General features: G+C 41.2%; 1 protein-coding gene across 2 annotated transcripts in view; it reads left to right on the top strand.

Moving 5' to 3' along the window:
• Positions 1-22,568, top strand: part of CCSER1 (coiled-coil serine rich protein 1) — a 1,059,536-nt gene that overhangs the window by 416,932 nt on the left and 620,036 nt on the right. For both annotated transcript variants that reach the window (XM_024216934.3, XM_024216935.3), the window contains exon 6: positions 21,564-21,774. In XM_024216934.3, coding sequence (XP_024072702.2) covers positions 21,564-21,774 — 211 coding nt within the window. The remainder of the gene's footprint in view (positions 1-21,563; positions 21,775-22,568) is intronic.

The raw sequence follows: 22,568 nt of genomic DNA, 5'->3' as shown, positions 1-22,568 counted from the left end.
CATTAGACAATTATGTCCTCAGCCAGTAGTTTCAGGTATTACACTCCCATGCATCTCTGTTTTTCTAGCTCTCTTGGAGCTATGCAGTAATATAATCTCATGCTATGTTCTCATCAGATCAGGTCGGTATTTTGACAGGAGACCTCCATGGAAATCACTGCTCATGGTAAGGAGAGTAATTAAGTGGCACTCCTCCCTTTCACATTATATTGCAACAATGCTTTAGCATGGTGAAATTCCCTAGACTTTCTTCCAAAAGACATGTTAGCTCCCAGTATCCCAGTCATAAGCCATAAATTAAATTATGCTATTTTAAATGTTCCCTGTTTAATTGGATACTGTATTGTTCTTTACTTACTGTCCAAAAACTGTCAGGCCGTGTTGTTTTGTGTGATGACAGCTGACCCGTATTCTTCTTAGAGGATGTTGCATTTCAACAGTGAGTGGAATTATATATTTTATTAAAATGTGTTTATTTGGATGTAAGCAATAATAGAAAGGAACACCTATCTGAGGCTCTGATTGCCTCTGCCACAAATTCCAGGAACAAAATAAAATGTAATAGCAGCTCCTCATAAAATACACAAATCTCCTGCTCCCCCTCAGAGCTAATACTTATTAAGCCCAACCCTGTATGTATCTCTATTGATAGCCTTATAGGTACAGTAGCATATCAAGTAGCATTTGTAAACTACTTCTAGGATTCTTCTGTATGGAAATCACTATATTGACTGTAAATCCAGAAAGCCTCCACTTGCAGCCAATAGTTTTTAGATGCAGATAACTATATACAGAGATACATGTCTAAAAGTGGGGGTTTTGCTTCTTCATAATCTTGGTAATTTCTAGTTACTTACAAACACAATTACCAAGTTGTATGTAAAAATGTGGTAACACCTCTACCCCGATATAACACGACCCAATATAACATGAATTCGATATAACGCGGTAAAGCAGCGCTTCGTGAGGGGCGGGGCTGTGCACTCCGGTGGATCAAAGCAAGTTCGATATAACGCGGTTTCACCTATAATGCAGTAAGATTTTTGGCTCCTGAGGACAGTGTTATATCAGGGTAGAGGTGTAATTGAATGCAGATTAGCATACCTAACTATTTTAAGTAGTCCCAGAATATATAAAGTTAGAAATACGGTATAAATACTTAAATAGAAAATGTATACTAACAACTCTTTAAACCAACTGTTTCTTAAATTAAATCATATTGTTGGGGCGGGAACAAAATCTAGAAGAGCAGCATCACTGCACTTTCTTTAATAATCCAGATCCGACAAAAACAAATCAGCAAAGGAGAGTAGAAAGGTTATATAATGAAATCATGTCTTCGGCCTTCTTTCTCGACAGATTTGCATATTCCAGTGACTGCCTTGACAGTTTTATCCTTCTAACAACTATTTTTAACATTGTAGGTAGTGTAGACTGTAAAATGTAAATCCGTCGGATTTCTCTGGTCTTTGCACTAGAGGCCTTAGGTATGATGATTTATCCTTCTGTGTTGCCTTATCATCCCAGTAGGATCAGCAGAGTTTATGCAAATCCCAGTTTGTAGAGAACTGAGAACAAAGTGATCCCATCTATGAACAGTGTTTCTGCTCTTCTGTTTAAAGGTCTGAGTGGAAGTGGAATAAAACCTACTAGATTTCTTTGATTATCCTCACCTGCTTGCTTTAAAAAGCGAAAGATAATTTTCCTGTGTTTTTTATTCCTCAGAGTTTTAAGCCTTACATTTTCAAGTATTATATTCTGTCTCTGTATCACCCTTTCCATGGCAGAGAACACATTACTTGTAAAACATAATTTTAGCATTTTGAAAACTCTAATCTAATGCTTTTTATCCTGAAGAAAGATGATAAAGGTCAGAAACCTTTCACCAGGGCTTTTTAGAGAGTTTCGCAAGTGCAAACTCAAGTGGACTAGATTTTTAGAGTGACTCTTCTCTTCTCCCTAGATTTGAATGTAAGATTTAAAGAGCCGTATCCTACTGCATTGTGACTTTTTCATCTTAAGAACATAAGTGCTTTGTAACAAGTGTAATTAAGGTCATTCAATGGCAAGAGATTTTAGGAGTTGTGGGCTCCTAGTCCTATGATTAGGGCCTGCCCAAATTCACAGTCCATTTTGGTCAATTTCATAGTCATAGGATTTTTAAAATAGTCAATTTCACAGTTTCAGATATTTACATCTGAAATTTCATGGAGTTATTACCATGGGGGTCCTGACCCAAAAGAGGGTTGGGGGGGCGGGTTTGCAAGTCTATTGTAGGAGGGTTGCAGTGTTGCCACCCTTACTTCTGCACAGCTGCTGGTGGAGGAACTGCGTTCAGAGCTGGGCAAATGGAGAGTAACAGGCAGCACAGATGCAAGGGTCGCATGGTATGTGTATGGGGGTCATCATTTTTTGGGGGTGGGCAACTGCCCAGGGCCCCGTAGTCAGGGGGGCACTGTGGTACATACACACTCTCAGTCAGCCCAAGGCCCCTTTATCCCCCAAGCGCTGGGCCTGGAGCAGGGGAGGGGCAAGGGTGTTGGAACCTTTATAGGAGTGGGGGGACACCGATGCTGAAACCCGTGGGAGGGCCACCGAGGGTTATGCCCCCCCTTTTATCATGGGCATAGTTTGGTGGCAGGGGGTGGCATTGCTCCCCCCCTTCCAAAAACAAACAAACAAACTATGTGACTAGCAGCTGGAGCCCAGCGCATGGTAGGAGCCATGGCTGCGGAGTCCCCAGGCCTGCCCCTCCCCGGCAGATTTCACTGGGGAGATCAGATTTTACAGACTGTGGCATGTTTTTCACCACTGTGAATTTGGTAGAGCCCTACCTATGATACTTCCTTCACCTCCTTAAATGTGTGCGCAGAAGGGACTTCTCAGATTTACTCCATGTTCCCCTGAGAACAATTTTCAGACTCCATAACTGTTGTGAAAAAATATAACAAGTTGGCTTGTTGACAAACTTCTCATGGAAATATTTTTGTGGCAAATATTTTCATGGAAAAATATTCTCCCATTTTTTCTACCTCTGATTTGCACCATCAATTATACTTGAAGCAGACACTCTGTTACACCCACTTGCCACTAGTGTGACTTGTTTTGAAGTCTCTTGTGTCAGACTGGTGAGTCAAAATGCAGGCTTGCAAGTGAACAGAAAACATGAGACTGGGAAGTATTATAAATGTTATCAAACATCACAAGTCCTCTTTTGTGAAACTCACAACATAGCAAAATATGCTAAATAATGTTCAAATTAGCTTGTCTCCATGCTGTCAAAAAAAAAAAAAAAATCCAAAACATCAGACAAACAGCAGTGGAAACCAGGAATTTATTTTTGTTGTGAAACATTAAAAATGAAATAGAAGAAGGTCCCCAAAGAGAGGCATCCAGCACTGTTTGTATTGCTCTGGGGGCCATTTATAAATGTCATTTAAGTACTTGTAATTGACAAGTCAGTTACACAGTTTTTGGATTGGGACTGCTAATTTTCCCTTTGTCTTCAGGTAACCAATTTTGACAGATTCACTTTCTTCCTTGTCATTCCATAGAAAACATATTTCAAACCCCAAATCTTTACACAGCTTATTCACATAGCAAGAATACTACTGAATAAAGACTTTGAAGCAAATAATCTTTTAAAGTAAATTTAGCTTCACTACAAAAGATACCATCTAACTGGTTTTATGAGATGTCCTCCTAGACTGCTGGCCATTATGTCACAAAGCTCAAATCTAATTCATTTATTTAAATCAGACCACAGTTGTTCTATAAAACGTTTATAGCCTGAAATCTCTCCAAAATAGAGATAGGCCTGAACTGCTAACATTCTCAGTTGTGAGGTATCTGGACCGAAACTTTGTACATGGTTCTTGTCTGTAATGGGCTGAACTGTGTCCTAGAGTGGAGCACCACAAACTCTGGAGCGCGGGCCCATCCCTACACCACAATAATTAAGACACCCAATAGAAGCTTTAAAAAGAATGTTCACTGTCAGAAACAAATAGTGTTTTGCATTCCGCATATAATGTGTCTTTCAATTCCCTACATCCTATCATAACATTTGATCACCACCCATGTGAAATTTTGAGGGGAAAAAAGCTCACAATCAGACGGTAACAATCTGCATATGCTGTTAGGTGCAGACTCAGAGTAACATATGTCAGTGTTCTAGGATGAAAAACTTTACCTTTAAATGAAAAGTGGCTGGGTTCCCTATGGCTTTGTAACATCAACATTATAAAAAGGATGAATTAATTTGATATCGGCCATATTTTTTTTTTTTATTATCTCACTGCAAACCAGGTGGAAAACAACATTATAATATTCCTCAGTCCTGCCACAGGAACAGAACTTTCTCCCTTTGTGACAAATGCCTTTCACTATATGCTCCACTGAATGGGGGTGGCTCTCTCTGGAGAGGTCACTGCAGAATGGAAGACTGTTATCATCCTTCCACTCTTTGTACCCAGCAGTCTTTTGCATTCTGGGCTTTGTTTCAAAGACAATTGAACAAAGATAGTGATCAGTGTTTATGCTGCTTGGTGTGAATGGAAACCTTCCCCTTTGCTACCAGGCAGCTACTGTTATCTGGTTTTAAATGTCAGGCACTCTTCAGTGTGCAAAAAAGAGAAAATGAGATAGATAACATTCAGGGAGGCCTAAGTTGGAGCCAAAAGTATGGTATTAGGAGATAGGTGTTCACACCTTCTATGAAGGGATTGAAAAGAAATGCAAAAAGTTACCTAGGGAATACACTTCTCAACATAGCCCTTGCTGTTATATATTGTGGTTGAGTAGCGAAACTATCCTTGAAGTTCAGATAGCCAAGGCTAAACACATACTTATGCTCATACACTCATTTTGTATTCCTACTCCTCTATTTAATTATTGTGGCTGGCTATTTAAATGTTCTATTTAAACACAAAGGAACACCCAGTCCCTGTCTGAAGAATTTACAGTCTAAACAAAGAAGGCAAACAACAATAAGGAATCAAAATGTTACGGTTATGCTAGGTACATATCTTACTTGTTTTTCCTCCATTCTCATTCTCTTCCTCCATCCAGACATCTCTCCTCTTCTTTCTTTCCCTCTTGCAAGGTGTCTCACCCAACGTGCTTTGCTATTATTGTCCCAATATGCCCTCCCTCCATGCTTCCTGCCCACCCCAAAGCACAGATGAGTTTTAGCATGATTATGAGGTTTGCTGGACAACAGCCAATAAGATGATTTCCCTGATAATCGAAGCTTCTCAAGGTTGGGGGGGGGGGTCCCTAAGTGCACATATGGGTGAACGTTACCATCCCAAAGCATTCAAAAATCATGAATAAGGCCTCAGGAAATCATGAAATTGCTTAAAAATCTGTTAGCGTTCTTCTTCTTTCTCTTCTGGATTCTGAGCCTTTAGGGTGCACTTGGGTCACATTTTCAAGTTTTCCTCTGCAACTGTGAGGACTAGGAATAATGAAAGATGAGATTCTCATTGAATCATTTGACTCCAGGAGCTTGGGCTTTAGTAAAAACACCAAATATTGTAAGATATGTGATAAAATCATAGAATCACAGGACTGGAAGGGACCTCGAGAGGCCATCTGATCCAGTCCTCTGCACCCATGGCAGGATTAAGTATTATTTAGACCATCACCGACAGGTGTTTGTCTAACCTGCTCTTAAAAATCTCCAGTGATGGAGATTCCACAACTTCTCTAGGCAATTTATTCCACTGCATAAGTACCCTGACAGTTAAGTACCCTGAAGATTTCCCTAATGTCCAACCTAAACTGCCCTTGCTGCAATTTAAGCCCATTGCTTATTGTCCTATCCTCAGAGGTTAAGGAGAATAATTTTCCTCCCTCCTCCTTGTAACAACCTTTTATGTACTTGAAAACTGTTATCATGTCCCCTCTGTCTTCTCTTCTCCATACTAAACAAACCCAATTTTTTCAATCTTCCCTAATAAGTCATGTTTTCCAGACCTTGAATCATTTTTGTTGCTCTTTTCTGGACTTTCTCCAATTTGTCCATATCTTTCCTGAAATGTGGTGCTCAGAACTGGACACAATACCCCAGTTGAGGCTTAATCAGCATGGAGTAGAGCGGCAGAATTACTTCTCATGTCTTGCCTACAACACTACTACTAACATCCCAGAATGATTTTTTTTTGCAACAGGGTTACACTGTTGACTCATATTTAGCTTGTTATCCACTATGACCCCCAGATCCCTTTCTGCAGTACTGCTTCCTAGCCAGTCCATTTTGTATGTGTGCAACTGATTCTTCCTTTGTAAGTGGAGTACTTTGCATTTGTCCGTAGGCCTTGGCTACACTTGCGAGTTACAGCGCTGTAAAGCCTCCCCCAGCGCTGTAACTCACTCCCCGTCCACACTGGCAGGGCACTTACAGTGCTGTATCTCCCTGGGTACGCCGCTGCAGGTACTCCACCTCCCCGAGAAGCATAAGAGATACGGCGGAGTGGCTACGACTCACGGGTGTGAGTGTAAACGCTTGCAGCGCTGTACTGATCACCTTGTCAAGTGGACAATCCTCTCCATTGTTGTGACCGGCTGCAGGAATGCGGACGTGCCGGTTTCAAAGCTCGTACAACAGAGAAAAAGCAAACATTTTGCTGTTTGCTTTTAGTGAGTGAATGAATGAGCAGGGGGCCGGGAGTTCGGAACTTGCAAAATAGAGTGCTGACATGCTCCAAAAAGCACTCTCTCCCCCCCCCCCCCCCCCTGTCACACCCCCCCCCACCCGTTTTGAAAAGCACGTTGCAGCCACATGAATGCTGGGATAGCTGCCCATAATGCACCGCTCCCAACACAGCTGCAAATGTTGCAAGTGTGGCCACGCCACTGTGCTGGCAGCTGTCAGTGTGGACAGACTGCAGCGCTTTTCCCTACTCAGCTGTACGAAGACAGGTTTACCTCACAGCGCTGTACAGCTGCAAGTGTAGCCAAGGCCTTACTGAATGTCATCCTATTTACTTTAGAGCATTTCTCCAGTTTGTCCAGATCATTTTGAATTTTAATCCTATCCTCCAAAGCACTTACAACCCCTCCCTGTTTGGTATTGTTCGCAAACTTTATAAGTGTACTCCCTGTGCCATTATCAAAATAATTGATAAAGATATTGAACAGAAACAGAACTATAACTCATCTCTGCAGGACCCCACTTGATATGCCCTTCCAGCTTGACTGTGAAACACTGATAAATACTCTCTGGGAATGGTTTTCCAACTAGTTATGCCCCCACTTTATAGTAGCCCCATCTAGGTTGTATTTCCCTAGTTTGTTTATGAGAAGATCATACGAGACAGTATCAAAAGCCTTACATATTCCGCATTCCCCCTTGTTACCCTGTCAAAGGAAGCTATTAAGTTGGTTTGACAGGATTTGTTCTTGACAAATCCATGGTGATTGTCACATAGCACCTTATTGTCTTCTAGCTGTTTGCAAATTGATTGCTTAATTATTTGCTCCATTATTTCCAGGTACTGAAGTTAAGATGACTGGTCTGTAATTTCCCAGGTTGTCCTTATTTCTCTTTTTATGGATTGGCATTATATTTGCCCTCTTCCAGTCTTCTGGAATCTCTCCCATCTTCCATGACCTTTTGAAGATCATCGCTAATGACTCAGATATTTCCTCAGTCAGTTCCTTGAGTATTCTAGGATGTATTTCATGGGGCACTGGTGATTTGAAGACATCTAACTTGTCTAAGTAATTTTTAATTTGTTCTTTCTCTATTTTAGCTTCTGATCCTACCTCATTTTTACTGGCATTCACTATGTTAGAATTCCAACCTTTTTGGTGAAAACTAAAAAAAATAAATAAATTAAAAAAAAAAGCACTTCTGCCATTTCCAGCTATTGTTTTCCCTCCCTCATTGAGTAATGGGCCTACCCTGTCCTTAGTCGTCTTCTTGTTGCTAATGTATTTGTAAAATGTTTTCTTGTTACCCTTTATGTCTCTCACTCGTTTAATCTCATTTTGTGCCTTCGCCTTTCTAATTTTGTCACTACGTACTTGCATTATTTGTTTATACTCATCCTTTGTAATGTGACCTAGTTTTCACTTTTTGTAAGTCTCTTTTTTGAATTTGAGATCATTGACGATCTCCTGGTTAAGCCAATATGGTCTGTTGCCATACTTGGTATATTTCCTTTGCAGTGGGATAATTTGCCCTAGTGCCCTTAATAATGTGTCTTTGAAAAACTGCCAACTCTCTTGAACTGTTTTTTCCCCTTTGACTTGCTTCCCATGGGATCTTACCTATCGAGTCCCTGAGTTTGCTAAAGTCTTCCTTCTTGAAATCCATTGTCTATACTGTGCTGTTTCCCCTCCTACCATTCCTTATAATCATGAACGCTATCATTTCATGATCACTTTCAAATTCTTAACCAATTCCTCCCTATTTGTCAAAATCAAATCCAGAACAGCCTATCTCCTAGTAGCTTTCTCCACCTTCTTAAAAAAACAGTCTCTAATACATTCCAAGAACTTGTTGGATAATCTTTGCCCTGCTGTATTATTTTCCCAACACATGTCTGGGTATAGTGGCGGATTAGCCACTGAGCCAGTGAGGCCCATGCCCAGGGGCCCCAGCCAATCGGAGCGCCCCCAAAAAATGGACACCCCTATGCCCTGACCCTCCTCCCCGGCAGGATAGCTGGGCGGTGGGGAAACCCCAGCACCCAGACCCAGCTGCAGCCCCAGGCATAGGTGTAGTTTGGGGGATGCAGAGCGGGGGCATTTCCCTCCCAAACACAAGCGAGGCAAGAGGGGTCACGTGCCACTCCCACCTAGTTTCTGCGAGAGCTGCCCCCACCTCACCCCACAACATGTTTCAGCTCATGGGGAACAGTATAGAGCAGCTTTTCCCCTGTGCTCCGGGTCCTGCCTCAGCAGCTGGATTCTGCCTTCTGGGTCCTAGTGCCCGCCTGTTTCCTCTACAACCGTGGGCGGGGGGGAGGGCAGAACAAGGGGGAGTGGGGTGAGGAGAAGAGAAGGGGAGAGGAACGGGGAGGAGATGGGGAAGAGACGGGGATACAGGAATGGGCAGGGGGAAGCAGTAGTCCAGCATGTGACATTCCCTAGGCAGCAGCAGGCCTAGCAGGGAGGCAACTACAGCAGCACCAGAACAGATCTGTCTCCCGCAGCACTGGCAGCCCAGGTACCACTGTAGGTGGGAGAAGAGAGCCAGTGAACTCAGCTTCGGCATGCATGTGTGTGGGCATGCATGTGCGTGGGTATGCCTTGTCCCCCAGTATAGCAGTCAAACTACGCCCATGGCCCTGGAACTGGAGGAGCTCTAGCTCCCGGCTGTGGCCTCTCACTCCCCGCTGCTGCCCAGGGCTCTGGCAGGTGAGGGGGACAGATCTTCTCTGGTCTTGGGGCCATGGGTGGGGAGGAAGAAAGAGCAATGTTGCAGCACCGCAGTGGGGGTGCAGCATGGGGCTGACTGTGTGTGGAATGGTGGGGGGAAGGGGCAGAATGGTGTGGGTATGTGGGTGGGGCCACAGGCGGAATGGGCAGAATGGGGACAGGACTAGAGGTGGAAGAGGTGGAGTGGGAATGGGCGGGAGGAAGCAGGAGTGGCCCACTTGTTGTGTGGCCCAGGGCCTCATGACACCTTAATCCGCTTCTGTCTGTGTAGGTGAAGTTCCCCATCACCACCAAGTCCCGTTCTTTGGATGATTTTGTTAGTTGTTTAAAAAAAGTCCCATCCATCTCTTCTTCCTGATTAGGTGGTCTGTAGTAGACCCCTACCATAACATCACCCTTGTTTTTTTCCCCTTTTTATCCTTATCCAGAGACTTTCAGTAAATCTATCTCCTATTTCCATCTCAATCTCAGTCCAAGTGTATATATTTTTATAAGGCAACACCTCCTCCCTGTCTTCCCCCCATCCTTCCTGAGCAAGGTGTACCCTTCTATACCAATATTCCAGTCATGCATATTATCCCACCAATCATGAAAGATAGTGACACTGATGGTTCCACCTGTTCCTATAGTCATTAGGTAGCCAGCAAATTTCTGATCTTAATTGGGACAGGCAACATAACGTTTCAACTGTGATCAAGTATTGCATTTATTTATTATGGCTGTATGTAACTACTGTGGTTATAACAAACCACTTGCGGGAGACGATATTATAAGTATAAATTTAAAAGTATTTTAATTCAAACATATTTAATATAGCTTGGAATAACACATATGGTAACATTTGCAGTTAAGTTCCAAGAAAATGATTCCAAAGTATTACCACTCTTTATTGCTCAGAATGCGTTAGATATGGTCATAGTGAATTTAAAACATATAGCAAAGAATATCGTGAAACAGATGTTTTTGATTTACTGTTATTTTTCTAGACATGTATCTTACAGTACAATACCTATTTTAATTTTTGTCTCAACCTTAAACACATATGGCATTGCAAACATTTACAATTACAGTAGCTCCACGTATTCTGCTCATGCAGGGAGAAAGTCCAGAGAGCAGAGCCTGTTTCAAACAGAATGCACATAATTGAAATGAACAAGTCCAGCCTTAATTTACGTAATCTTCCAAGAACCAAAGTTAACAGCCCATGGATGTTGCATCCTGAGTAATTGGAATGGGATGAGGTAGTGCAAGGAGAATAAAACAATCATTCTGGCATGGTTTATGTGAGCTTTATATTAAGTACAATAAGTAGCAATGCATTGAAGCAAAAATATTTTATCCACCAAACAGTTCAGCAAGTAACTTTAAATTTAGCATACCATTTTTTCTCTATGCTGAGCTTTAACTGAACCTTTACGTCTCCAAATTGAATGCTCATCACTTTCTGCAGGTGCTTAACTATGGCCTTAGGAGCCTAAGTTTAGGCCCCGATTTTTAGTCTTTATAACTACATGGACCAAACACTTCCTCTCAGGCCGCTGCTGGCCTCCATTCTCCACTTTTGTGATTTTTCCCTTTTTAACAGGTAACATTATAGATGAGACGAAAAAGTTCTTTTTTTTAAAGGGGCTTTCATAAGAGAACAATATGGAAATCTTGTTGAAATATCCTTTTCTTGAAGGCAGGTAAGTCTCTCCATATGATTTAAAAAAAAAACATGTTTATGCTATGGAACTGAGTGATTTATTATATTATGTAAGAATAAAGCGATTAGGTTATTTTAGACACTTAATTAGCTTATTGCTTTTTCTTTGGTCTCTTAATGTCTAATTAAAAAATTGAACATGTGCTTCTGAAGTGCATTAATTTCATTAATTAAAATGCATGTGCACAAATTTCAACACCTGCCTAGTAAAAGAAACCTCTCAAATGAATGTGAGACCTCTAATTCATCTGAAAGACATCTTCACAAGGAAACAATGCCACATTGTTCCTCATAACTCATTTGCTTACAGCCCCAAACATGGTTGGGAATTTGCTCCTAATAATCTATTCGGCTATATTTCTGCTAATAGTACTTAGCCTGCTGTAAGTAGTGGTATGGAAATTACATCATCCTCAAGAGAAGATGCAAGAGAGCACTGGAGGTTTGGTGTCTCAGGAGGCAAAGTGTCGCTTGGAGCTTCCTTGTGCATGGGAAGTTCACAAACTACAGCCCTTCAAGGTTGGCAGTATTATCCCCTCCCCCCAGTTCCACATGGATTGCCAGCCTTGGTGGCTGGCATGTAGGTGGATTGGAGTCACCTTCTCCCTGTCCCTCCATGCTGCTTTGGGGCACTGCACTCCCCAAGGACGAAGTCCTGGGATCAGCCCTGCTCTCCCTCTAGTGCAGTTATTCTCAACCTGCAGCCCGTGGGCCACTTGAAGCCCATCAGCACACAGCTGCTGCACATGTGACATCCTCGGGGCCATACAGGTAGTATTGGATGCAGCCCACAATGGTAAACAGATTGAGAACCACTGCTTTAGTGCAATTCTGTTTGTTTCTTGGGAGACTCCTTATTCTTTTTTCCTTTCTCCTATGGTGCACTGTAAGGGCCAGTCAGAACCAAGCTCATTATCTCTATATTCTTTAACTGTGGAAAAGATATGATTTATTTAATCTCTAACTTTGCCAGAATCTGTTTATTATGACAGTAAATGAAAGTTCTGTATTTGTGCAAACCTGTTGTCCTAAATGACAGGCCCCCCCCACCCCCCATGTGAAAACCTTGCTTCTTTTATACAGAGAGAGAGAGAGAGAATTACACACACATACCCCTGTGTGTCAAATACACAATGGTTACAATTCCAAGTGCCCGGCACTAGATTAAAAAAATGAGTCAGCAGCACACCCTATGGTAATAGCTGATAGATTTAATTAACATCGTGACTGGGGTTTTCACATTGTTTTGTAACTTTAGTTCTTTATTGGGCTTTCCACATCATTGTGGGAGTTTGGATACTTGTCAATGGGATTAAGATTTTTCCAACATGTTTCATTTCATGATGTTTCCCAAAAAGCTAAGAGATTAATCCAACCTATACATTAATTTCTTGTTAAGAATTCTGGTAGATTGCAAGCATTCAAAAATGAATATATAGTAACATGCATTTACTAGAGTTTCTTATAAATTATGCCTCAAAATCCATTACATGCTCTCCTTAAATGGATATAAAAGGGGATTTAACATAAAAGCTCATTTAACAATAACATTAGGTTCTAACTGTTTTATGTGATAATGAAATAAGATGTTTTTTATAGTCACAGTTTCTTCCTGACAGATTAATCAAATTCTCTACATAATATAGACATGGGGTATCCTCTGCACTTGGACACAACTCTTTTGTACCTTGTTATTCGCAAGTTGCATGAAAGAAAGCTAGGAAAGATATTGGACATAAATTTTATTTTGAAGAACACAAGTTTACTTCTATTAAAAATTGCTATAATTCTATTGACTTTATTATATTATTATATCAATAGAAAACTACGTTTCCTCCAAAGCAAGTTCTGAAAAGACAGAATGGAGGAGCTAGGTATTAATTAGTGGACATTTGGTAACACCATCTGTTTAATTGCTACATTGTTTAAAAAAAAAGTCAAAGGCACAGATTTCTTGGGACTTGCATTGCACAATGGAGTTTGGAGTGATCAAATACATCCTGGTTTACCATTTTCTGATTCTTTTTCATATAAATTAGATAGTTAATGAGTCCCATCAAACTATTCCAAATGGTTAATTCTTTTTAGTTATTACACTGTTTACCTTGTCTTATTAGGTAGCTTTCGACGTTTGCAAATAGAATTATTTGGTGTCAAGCTCCTTATATATGGGAGGATGACATCAGAATCTCAGTTGTTTTGTCTCCGTGTGTTGGATGGGAAAAATCTGACCCAAGCTTTTGGACTAGTGTAGAAGAAGAACATGAAGAAAGAAAAATTACTACTATACATGCCCGTATTTTAGTACTGCCTCCATGACATCTTTTTTAATCTCCTGTACTTTAATGATAGCTGAAAAACAGAGATTTTTTTTTTTTAAATTTGCTTCCATATTTCTTCATTGCCAAGTTTTAGCCCAGAGGAAGTTTTTTATGGCTGAGTTATAAACCTTTGAAAGAAAAGGGGTTATAATGGAAAGGCTGACAGACCCTTAACTTATAGCAGCACTAGCCATTATAGTGTGCATGTGTGTGTGTGCATAGATTGGTAATGACAGACATTGTACATGATTTTTCCAAGGGGTGACCTTGAAAAATCTCAGCATGAAAATGGCAATAAATGATGCACAGTACTAAAAGCTGTAAAATGTCAAACAATATCTACCTTACCATACCATGCATTTTAATTTGATAGTACGTCATCTGTACAACTTTCAAACTACTAGCAGTTACAGCAATGCAAACGTTACATTCAGAAGCTGTGAGGGCATAATGAGATATATGCTTATTGGTTGTAGTAAGGAAAGGAAAGATAACATAGTCTTGTGGTTAAATCACTAGACTGAGAGTCTGGAGATCTGGGTTCCTAACTCTGCCATAGATGTCCTGTGTGACCTTGGGTAGTCAGTTAGGCAGGTGCGCCGCCAGCTTTTCTGCCGCCCTAGGCAGCGGAAGGTCCTGCCCCAAAATGCCGCCCCTCACAGAGGCGGCGGAAGGTCCTGCCGCCGAAATACCGCCGCAGTCGCCACCCCCCAAACTGTAGTGCCCTAGGCGACCGCCTAGGTCACTTAATGGGTTGCGCCGGCTCTGCAGTTAGGGTATAATTTTCAAAAGCGCCTAATTGACTTAGGCACTTGTCACTTTTGAAAATGGGACTTAGGCTTCTAAGGGCTTTTGGAAAATTTATCCTTAGTCTCTCTGGGACAGATTTTTATGTGCCTAACTGATAATCCCCCTAGGTACCTATCTGCATGTTTAGGCACCTAAATATCTTTTTTTTTAAAACTGACTGCATTAGTTCTCCATCTGTTAAATGGGGAAAATAATCCATTCTTTCTCTCACCATTTGTCTGTCATCTGTATTTAGATTGTAAAAACTTTGTGGCAGGGGCTCTCTTTTACTATGTGTACATAGAACCTACCAGAACTGAGGCCTAGTTCCAGTAGCTTCAAGATACTATTGTAATGTAAATAATAATATAGGCATATAGGTGTTTGAGCTGCATTTTTTTTTAAATGGCGGTGAATATGTGAGGCAGATTGTTCCAGAAAGCAATTTATAATTATTTTTTCTAGTCTTATATGTCCTCATTGAGCTTATTGAACTAGTAATTTTGGGTTTTTCTGAAACAGGATCCCATGCAGCTGTAATACTGACAGTTGATGAGAAGAAGAAAAAAAATCTGGATAGGAGGGAAAGCTAGGGATGTAAACCTGTAAAGGCTTGATTGAAAAAAACATTTCAGGATCATTCTGCTGCTATCTGTTTATTTAGCTAATAACAGTTTTCTGAAATAATAAGAAACGTGCATTCTGGTATAGCTCGCTGGACAGGATCAAAATATGAATAAAAGATTGTTTTTACCAAAATGCTGCTTAACAATGAATATAAAAAACATATGGGATTTAAGGCTTTATCTGAGCTCTTGCTTTAGAAAATAAGCCCTCAGACAGCAGACAGGGTATATTTAGTGCTTCCAACAGAGGTCTTTCACTCTGCTTGTAGAGCCTTCCTGAGGTGGACAGTGTTAGATGCTCTCTGTGTTGCTAAGCTGATATCAAGAAGTGCAGACACTAAGGGAACAGTTGTATTAGTTTCAACTAATTCCACTATGCCAGTGCGCTGAAAACTAAGAAGATTAAACTCAGTGTAATCTGGGAATCTTTGTGTAAGGGAAGTTTAAGTTACCATAAACTCTTCGGTTTGAGGACAAGTAAGAAGTAAAACTAATTCGAACTAGCTCAAGTTGTAAATCGTATTCTCCCCTACCCCTGTGTACTGTAAAACCCTTTAAAAATGCTTTGGAATGGGAAGAAATTTGTTAGTGAAAATGGCATCAAAAAGAGCTGCACTACTGAATACCTCTTTTGGTTGTTTAACATATCATTTCATTAGATTAGAGTGGAGTCGCATCATAGGCGCATTTAACGTACGCGATTTTAACTATACGCGCTCGGCAAAACAAAAACAAAAAAGAGAAAAATAACAATTTAAATACTGTACCTGTAGTGTGGGCGATTCCGCCCACCATTCCACTCAATGAGTGTTTGACTATACGCAATTTTCGCCTTATGCGCTGACTTCAGAACCTAACCTCTGCGTAAGATGCGACTCCCCTGTAGTGACAGGGAAGTCTCTGAGGTGCAAACACAAACAGACTGCGGCATCGCAGCAGAAGATTTTCTTTTAAATATGCTTGTGGAGTACAGCTGGGCTGTCTGGTGGCTATACCGATTCACTAAATGTAGGTACTGCAGTCTCTGTGCTTTACCAGCATCCAACAGAAGTGAGGGAGTGGATGCAGGTAATTTGATTATGGCTTAACCCAAATGTAACAGAAATCATGGCAGTAGGTCTAGAGAGGCATCTAGAGGAATGGGCAGGATTGTAAGCATGCCTACTGTCAGAGTTTTTTGTATGGCCCTTGTCAAATAGTTTGAAATTTGAAGTGTCATGTTGGATCCAGTTGCGCATCTTCCATATGGAGATAGCAGCTGTGGCACCTAGTACCATTTTCAATTTAAAGTTAGCCAGGAGGTTGTGAGCAGTCCTTCTGATGCAGCTCTTGTCACTGTGATTCACACCGCTAGAACATTATGGTTAGGTTACTGTCATTTAACCTTTATTGAGCTCCCCTTGGAAACTACTCATCTAATGTAAAATGTGGAGGCATGCTTCATGACTGAGGTGGTCCATGGGGAGTACATAACAGTAGGGGTGAAATCCTGGTCCCACTGAAGTCAATGGGTGTTTGACCTTTGACTTCACCGTGGCCGGGTTTTCACCTTGAATTTCTGTGATCTGCGGTGGCTGCTTGGAGCACTTCTGGGTGCTGTGCAGAGTGCTGTCATGATCTGTGAGGGCAAGTTGTTTGGGAAATCACTTTTCTTCCCATGTCCCAAAAGTGATAGTTGAAATCTGTTTTATTCTCACTGTCACTTTTGGGGACAACACTTTCCAGGGGTGGCAGCAGGGCATTCTTGGAGAAGGGCCTACAGCTTCTAAAAACTGGTCCATCTGAGAATGCATTAGAGTTTAGGGGCCAGGTTTTTAAAGGTATTTAGGCATGTAAAGTTCCAGATAGGGGCCTAGTTGGATTTTCCAAAGCCCCTCGATGCCTAAATCCCATTGAAATCTGTCAGGTTGTTAAAGAAAAAAAAGGAGTTCAGACACAAATGAAATCTAGATGTAAACAGAATCATTGTAGATTGTTTCCTCTTGCTCCTTGTTTGCAAAGCAATTAGATAAATAATTAACCTCTGTGTCAGTTCCTCACTCTTTTGCTCTTTAAAATCAATTAAGAGGTGGCAGCGTCTGTTCCCCCAAATCAATGATTTTGATATGAAGCACTCTTGTTGTATTTCCAGACTTTGCAGCAGTTCTAGACGTGGTTGGTGTGACGGATATGGCAATATCCTGAAAAATCTTTGGGAGATATTACTGAATTAAGTTTAAGTATCTTTGGAGTCCATTGTATTAAATGCAAATGTTGTGGGCTTGGGTGATCAATGGATCATATTGAATAATGTGGCAGACAAGAATAACATTTTGGGACAAAACCTGTGACGTGTATTTCCTGGGAAATATCTAGAATAAAATGAATGCAAATCCCCCCCTTGCCTCCACTTATGCAAAAACCCAGTCCTTTGAAGCTAGGGCCTGAAGAGAAGGTGACTGCATGCTGATGACCTGTTCCCAGGGTTCCAAGATCAAAGGCCCGAACTCTATAAAGGAGACTCATGGGTGTGCCTGTTCAGAGCTAAAAGCTGTTATAAGCTTATAGCCACAGAAAAACCCCTTGGGGTTTGAAGGACTGACCACCTGCCTGAGCCCTTGTTGGAGTTGAGGGTGATCTCTGGTAAGCTTATTCGCATGGATGTAGGTTCTTTAATTGTTTTTAATATGTTTTTTCTGTAATGCTTTCACAATAAGAGCTGTGTGGAATCTTATACCAATAACACTGTTGGTAGCCTTTGAAGCAGTAGCGTAGCTAGTGGGGGAGCGGGGCAGCGGCCGCTCCCTCACTGAGCACAAGTGGCACCTTGTCAATTTCTTGGTGCCTTTGTACTCACCTGGGGGAGTGATTAAAAAAAAGGCACCACCTGCTGCGGTGCTTTTATTTTACTCACCCAGTGGCATTCCGGGTCTTCGGCGGCACTTCGGCGGCGAGACCTTCACTCGCCGCCGAAGACCCGGAGTGCCACTGGGTGAGTAAAAGCGCCGCAGCGGGTGGCCCCCTTTTTTTTAATCTCTTCCCCTGTTCCCTCCACCTGGCTATGCCACTGCTTTGAAAAGAAAGCAAAGCAGGCCTGCTTAGGCAGTCTGATTTTCTGGGGAACTCACAGCGTAGGCAGGGAAGTGCGGAGCCTGGAAAAACTCCAGTCAGAAAGAAGAGAGATGCGTGTTTGCACCCAGGAGAGGTGACATCTGAGGAACCTGGAGCGGGTGCCCAAGCTAGATCATGGAAATTGCCCTGAACTGTGATTGTTGAAAAATAGAATTTCTAGCCTGCAGGCAATTCCAACATTTCAAAATTTCTGATCATACTGAATGAGGATGAAAAGTCAAAATCTCGAAATATATTGTGGAATGGAAATTTTGAAATTTGTCAATTTGGAAATGTTGAAATGACTTTATTGAAACATTTAATTTTGAGAATGTTGAAACATAACACCAAACGCAGTGGGGGGGTTTACTAGTTAGGGAATACAACAAATTCACGCAAGAGCCTTTTTGCGCTAAATCTTTAGTGCTGTTATGTGATAAATTACATTATATTGCATAATTGCATAACAGAATAATTATACATTAGTAATGATGTGCTTGGTGAAAAATCATATTTTGGAAAGCTTCCTTTGCACTAAACAAAAGTTGCACTAGAAGTTGTGCTAGACATCTCAGAAGTTTTCTAACACTGTGGAGATATTTCCTATGGCAAGTATCGCAAAAATACCATAGTGTCTGAGCTATCGCTCTGAAGCAATTACTAGTAAATATTGACCTTTTAATGGCAACCAAAGAAAGCAGAAGCCAGTGAAAAGTCTTCTGTTAACTTCAATGGGTTTTGATCCGACCCAAATTTATTTTATTTCTCAGGACACCTCCACTTCATACATAAGTGCCACAATGACGGTTTTAGTAAGCAATATCTTTTTTGGAATAATGGTACTCCATGGGTGGTGATAATTTCTGTGCCCACAAGTGAAGTAGAACACTGCTGCTGATGCAGAGGCACTGGGAGAGATTAAAAACTGTCTTTGCTAATGCGGGCGTACTATTAAAGACTCCTTTTGCTGCTGTTCTTTCTCACTGTAGGTGCATTCTGCCTGCAACATGACCGCCTCCTCTGGAGTGATAGCAGGTTGAAATTCTGGTTCCTCTCTTAGTTTCTTGACTGCTGACATTCTAGTGCAATTTCACTTGCCAACCTGCAGTCAGTAGCCAGGAAATGGGTGGGGGTGGGGGTGGGGAGATTGTGCTATTTCATCTTACTTCAGTCAAACAATGTGTTTGTAAGTTTCATTAAACTCATTCAGATATAGATTCCCACAATAGGAGTATGTTTTAAAACAAACATTTAAGAGAAAAAAGTGACTTCTCATGTAACTAATGCTTCAGTGAAAGTTTGTCTCTTTTTCCTTCCATGATTTATACCTGAGACTGCTTTAATAAGTGCCATGAATCAGCAGCTAGGTAATATTCTTGGCTTTCACAGACCTTTACCATATCCATCCCAGATTATCATTTGAACCACATAAAATATTCTACTCAAAATGTTGTTTCAATATATTTTAATAATGAAAAACAAAATTATTTCATTCCCAAGTGATATTCTTAAGAAGCCAGGCTTAGAAAATTTTATTTCCATTGTCCATCATAAGCATTTGTCTATGCATGGCATATCAGTGACTTCTTTGGTGCATTTCCCAAGTTCACATTGTCCCAAATGCACATTAGATGTTCCATAACTTCTTAATGAGCCATCCATAAGAGATTGCCCTGGTAATAGCATTTTCCATTTGTTTAGGGTGGCAGTGGGAATTGTTTATCCAGAAAAAAAAACATATGAATCTTTTTTTTTTTTTGCATGTTTGTTCTTGTGGAACCAAAGTTAACATTAAAGCAAAATGTATTGGGAAGATTGTTATGTTTCTTGCTTTATCATTGAATAATAAACCCTAAAACTCAGAATCAAAACACCAACTACATTTTTTTTTTTTGCTTACAAAAATTTCAAATGGAACAGAAAATTTTTACTGTATTTTAAATGGACAATAAGCATTACAGGCGAGTCTCATCTTACGCAGGGGTTCCGTTCCGCAGTTAGCGCGTAAAGCGAAAACTGCGTATAGTCAAAATTACATTGAGTTGAATGGCGGGCGAAATCGCCCGCACTACAGTTACATTATTAAAATTGTTATTTTTCCCTTCTTTTTTTTTTTTGTTTTTGTTTTTGCCGACCGCGTAAAGCTGAAATTGCGCATGTTAAATGCGCGTAAGATGCGACAGACCTGTATTTCCATTGCCACTTATACTAACATCGCTAATGATAGTACATTCTTTTGATAATAGTATGGATATGACAAGTAATTCCATTGAAACCCTTTTGTAATTTAACAATTAATTAATGTACAGTTATCACAAACTACTACTATATTCTGGTGTTTGTGCTTCATGTAGCATTCTCTTCCTGTTTCCCATTGGTCCCAGGTAAAAAAGGCACAGCATGAAGGTTACAAAAAGTTTTTGAGGACAGACGTGTTCATAGTGCATTTAGTTGCTTTGCCATTTCACCAAATTGCCAAATAATCTGTTTTTAAATCATTTTATGATTGCTAGAGCTTTTTCTCTGAGTTTATGTTGTATTTAGAACTCAGAACTGTTATCATCTAAGTGGGAGTCATGTCTTGTTCTGATGCTCTGTTCCAAGATCAGATAGTGTGGGTATGGGGTAGGATGTCAGGTTAACATAACGGTATTCTTTTGCTGCCTCAGGGACTGATCTAGAGGCCATTGAAGTCAGTGGGAGTCTTTCTATTGATTTCAGTGGTTCTTGATAGACCCTTTCTCACATGTTCTCCCATGTTCTTCTTACACAAGCTATAGAGATAATTAACAACTTCAGATTGCTCATTCTTTTTTCAAACTGCAGTTTCCAAACAATACCATAAAATAAACATAATTATGACATTGGATCAACTCTAAATGGAATTATTTCCTTTTGTTTTCCTCCTCATTAATTTCCTTAAGGGTTGGGCTAAATTCTAAGTTATAGCCATATGGAAAACTAATATAATGAACAAGACCGTGAACTTCATTGCATGTAGGCCAATGGTTCTCAAACTTTTGTACTGGTGACCCCTTTCCCATAGCAAGCCTCTGAGTGTGACCCCCCATATAAATTAAAATACTTTTTTATATATTTAACACCATTATAAATGCTGGAGGCAAAGCAGGGTTTGGGGTGGAGGCTGACAGCTCGCAACCCTGCATGTAATAACCTCATGACCCCCGAGGGGTCCGGACCCCCAGTTGAGAACCCTTGTAGCCAGTTTAATCGTAAATTTATGCCCATCCCTTTAATTTGAGCATATAGCAAAATGGGGTAAAATGTATCCCCAGCAATTTAATTCCTAGAAGTGAAATCCCACGTACACTTAACATTGTAAGAAAGTGGCTTTATCTGTGGGACATGGAGGAGAGCTTGGTTTCAATTCTAGAACGATCTGAAGTTTACCTAAATATACATGGTGATGGCTAGATCCTCGGGCGATGGGGCCTTAAAAAGGCTAGTCAAGTTATTCTCCAAAAAGTTGGTTGTGTTTATTCATAAACTCTTCATCATATGCACTATAAACAGAGAGAGTGAACGCTCAGTGTTAGCAATGTTTCACTTCAAATAGTCATCAAGGGAGAGAGCCTAAAAAGTACCACAGAGCCAAATTTTGTTTATATTTTCTCATCTTAGGAACCTCTCTCTGAAGTTGTCAAAGGAGGTGGACCAAGGAGAAGCTAGATGTCCTCGTGTCAGCCAGGTGGCCAGCAGTCCTGCTGTGGAGTGGCCTTTTGCAGGCCTGGAAGAAGGTGGAGGAATGGAATCTTTGCCCTTCCGACTGATGATGCAGGACTGCACAGCTGTAAAGACGTTACTGCTGAAAATGAAGAGGGTTCTTCAAGAGGTAATGGTTTAATCATTTGTAAGATGAATGGTTGCCAATGCTAATAGGCTAGGTAGTGGAGAGGAGTTTAGGGAAATGTTGAGCGGCACAGAATAGAGTGCCCAGAATGTCTTAAAAACATGGAAACAACTCTTATGTAGACTCTCAGCATGGCTTTTGGCTGTCCCAATGCCTCAGGCAGCTTTGCAAATCCCAACCCAGGTGCTCAGTGGACTAGATGTGAGCTAGACTGTGAGTCAGAGTCACAAAAAAAGTCTATATTATCCGGTTTTGCGTCATCCTGTGCATGTCTTGTTTTAGTTTGTATTTTACACTTTGAACCTGTAGCAGTAGCTAACTATGCCCTTGTACGTCAAAGGGCGTGCTATATACCAACATATACAGTGAGCCGACTCTGTGGGTGCTCCAGGGCTCAAGAACCCCTGGGAAAAAAAATAGGGGATGCTCAGTCAGCACCCACCAGCCACAGCTGTTCAATGGGGCCACTGATCACCTGTTCGGTGGGCTTGAGGTGCTCAGAGTGTGGGGGCATGGAGAGAAGGTGGAGCGGGAGCAGGAAGAGATGGAGCGAGAGCAAGGCCTCAGGGAGGGGCGGAGTAGGGGCAGGAAGAGGCTGGGAGAAGGGGCCGAACACCCACCGGGAAAATTACAAGTCAGCCCCGGTGCTAGCATGGACCCTGTGTCTGCCAACCCTGGCACCCTTATAGACAGACTAAGGCATCTCTTGAGCCTCTTCTTTGTTAACTGTGTAATTTGGACTGGATAAGCCAAATTGTATTCTGGTCCTCCCACAA

This window comes from Terrapene carolina, unplaced genomic scaffold, assembly GCF_002925995.2.
Source record: "Terrapene carolina triunguis isolate 2854851 unplaced genomic scaffold, T_m_triunguis-2.0 Scaffold789, whole genome shotgun sequence".
In the NCBI taxonomy this organism is placed as follows: domain Eukaryota; kingdom Metazoa; phylum Chordata; order Testudines; family Emydidae; genus Terrapene; species Terrapene triunguis.
The sequence above is the reverse complement of the archived record's forward strand: the minus strand, read 5'-3'. Positions and strand labels throughout refer to the sequence as shown.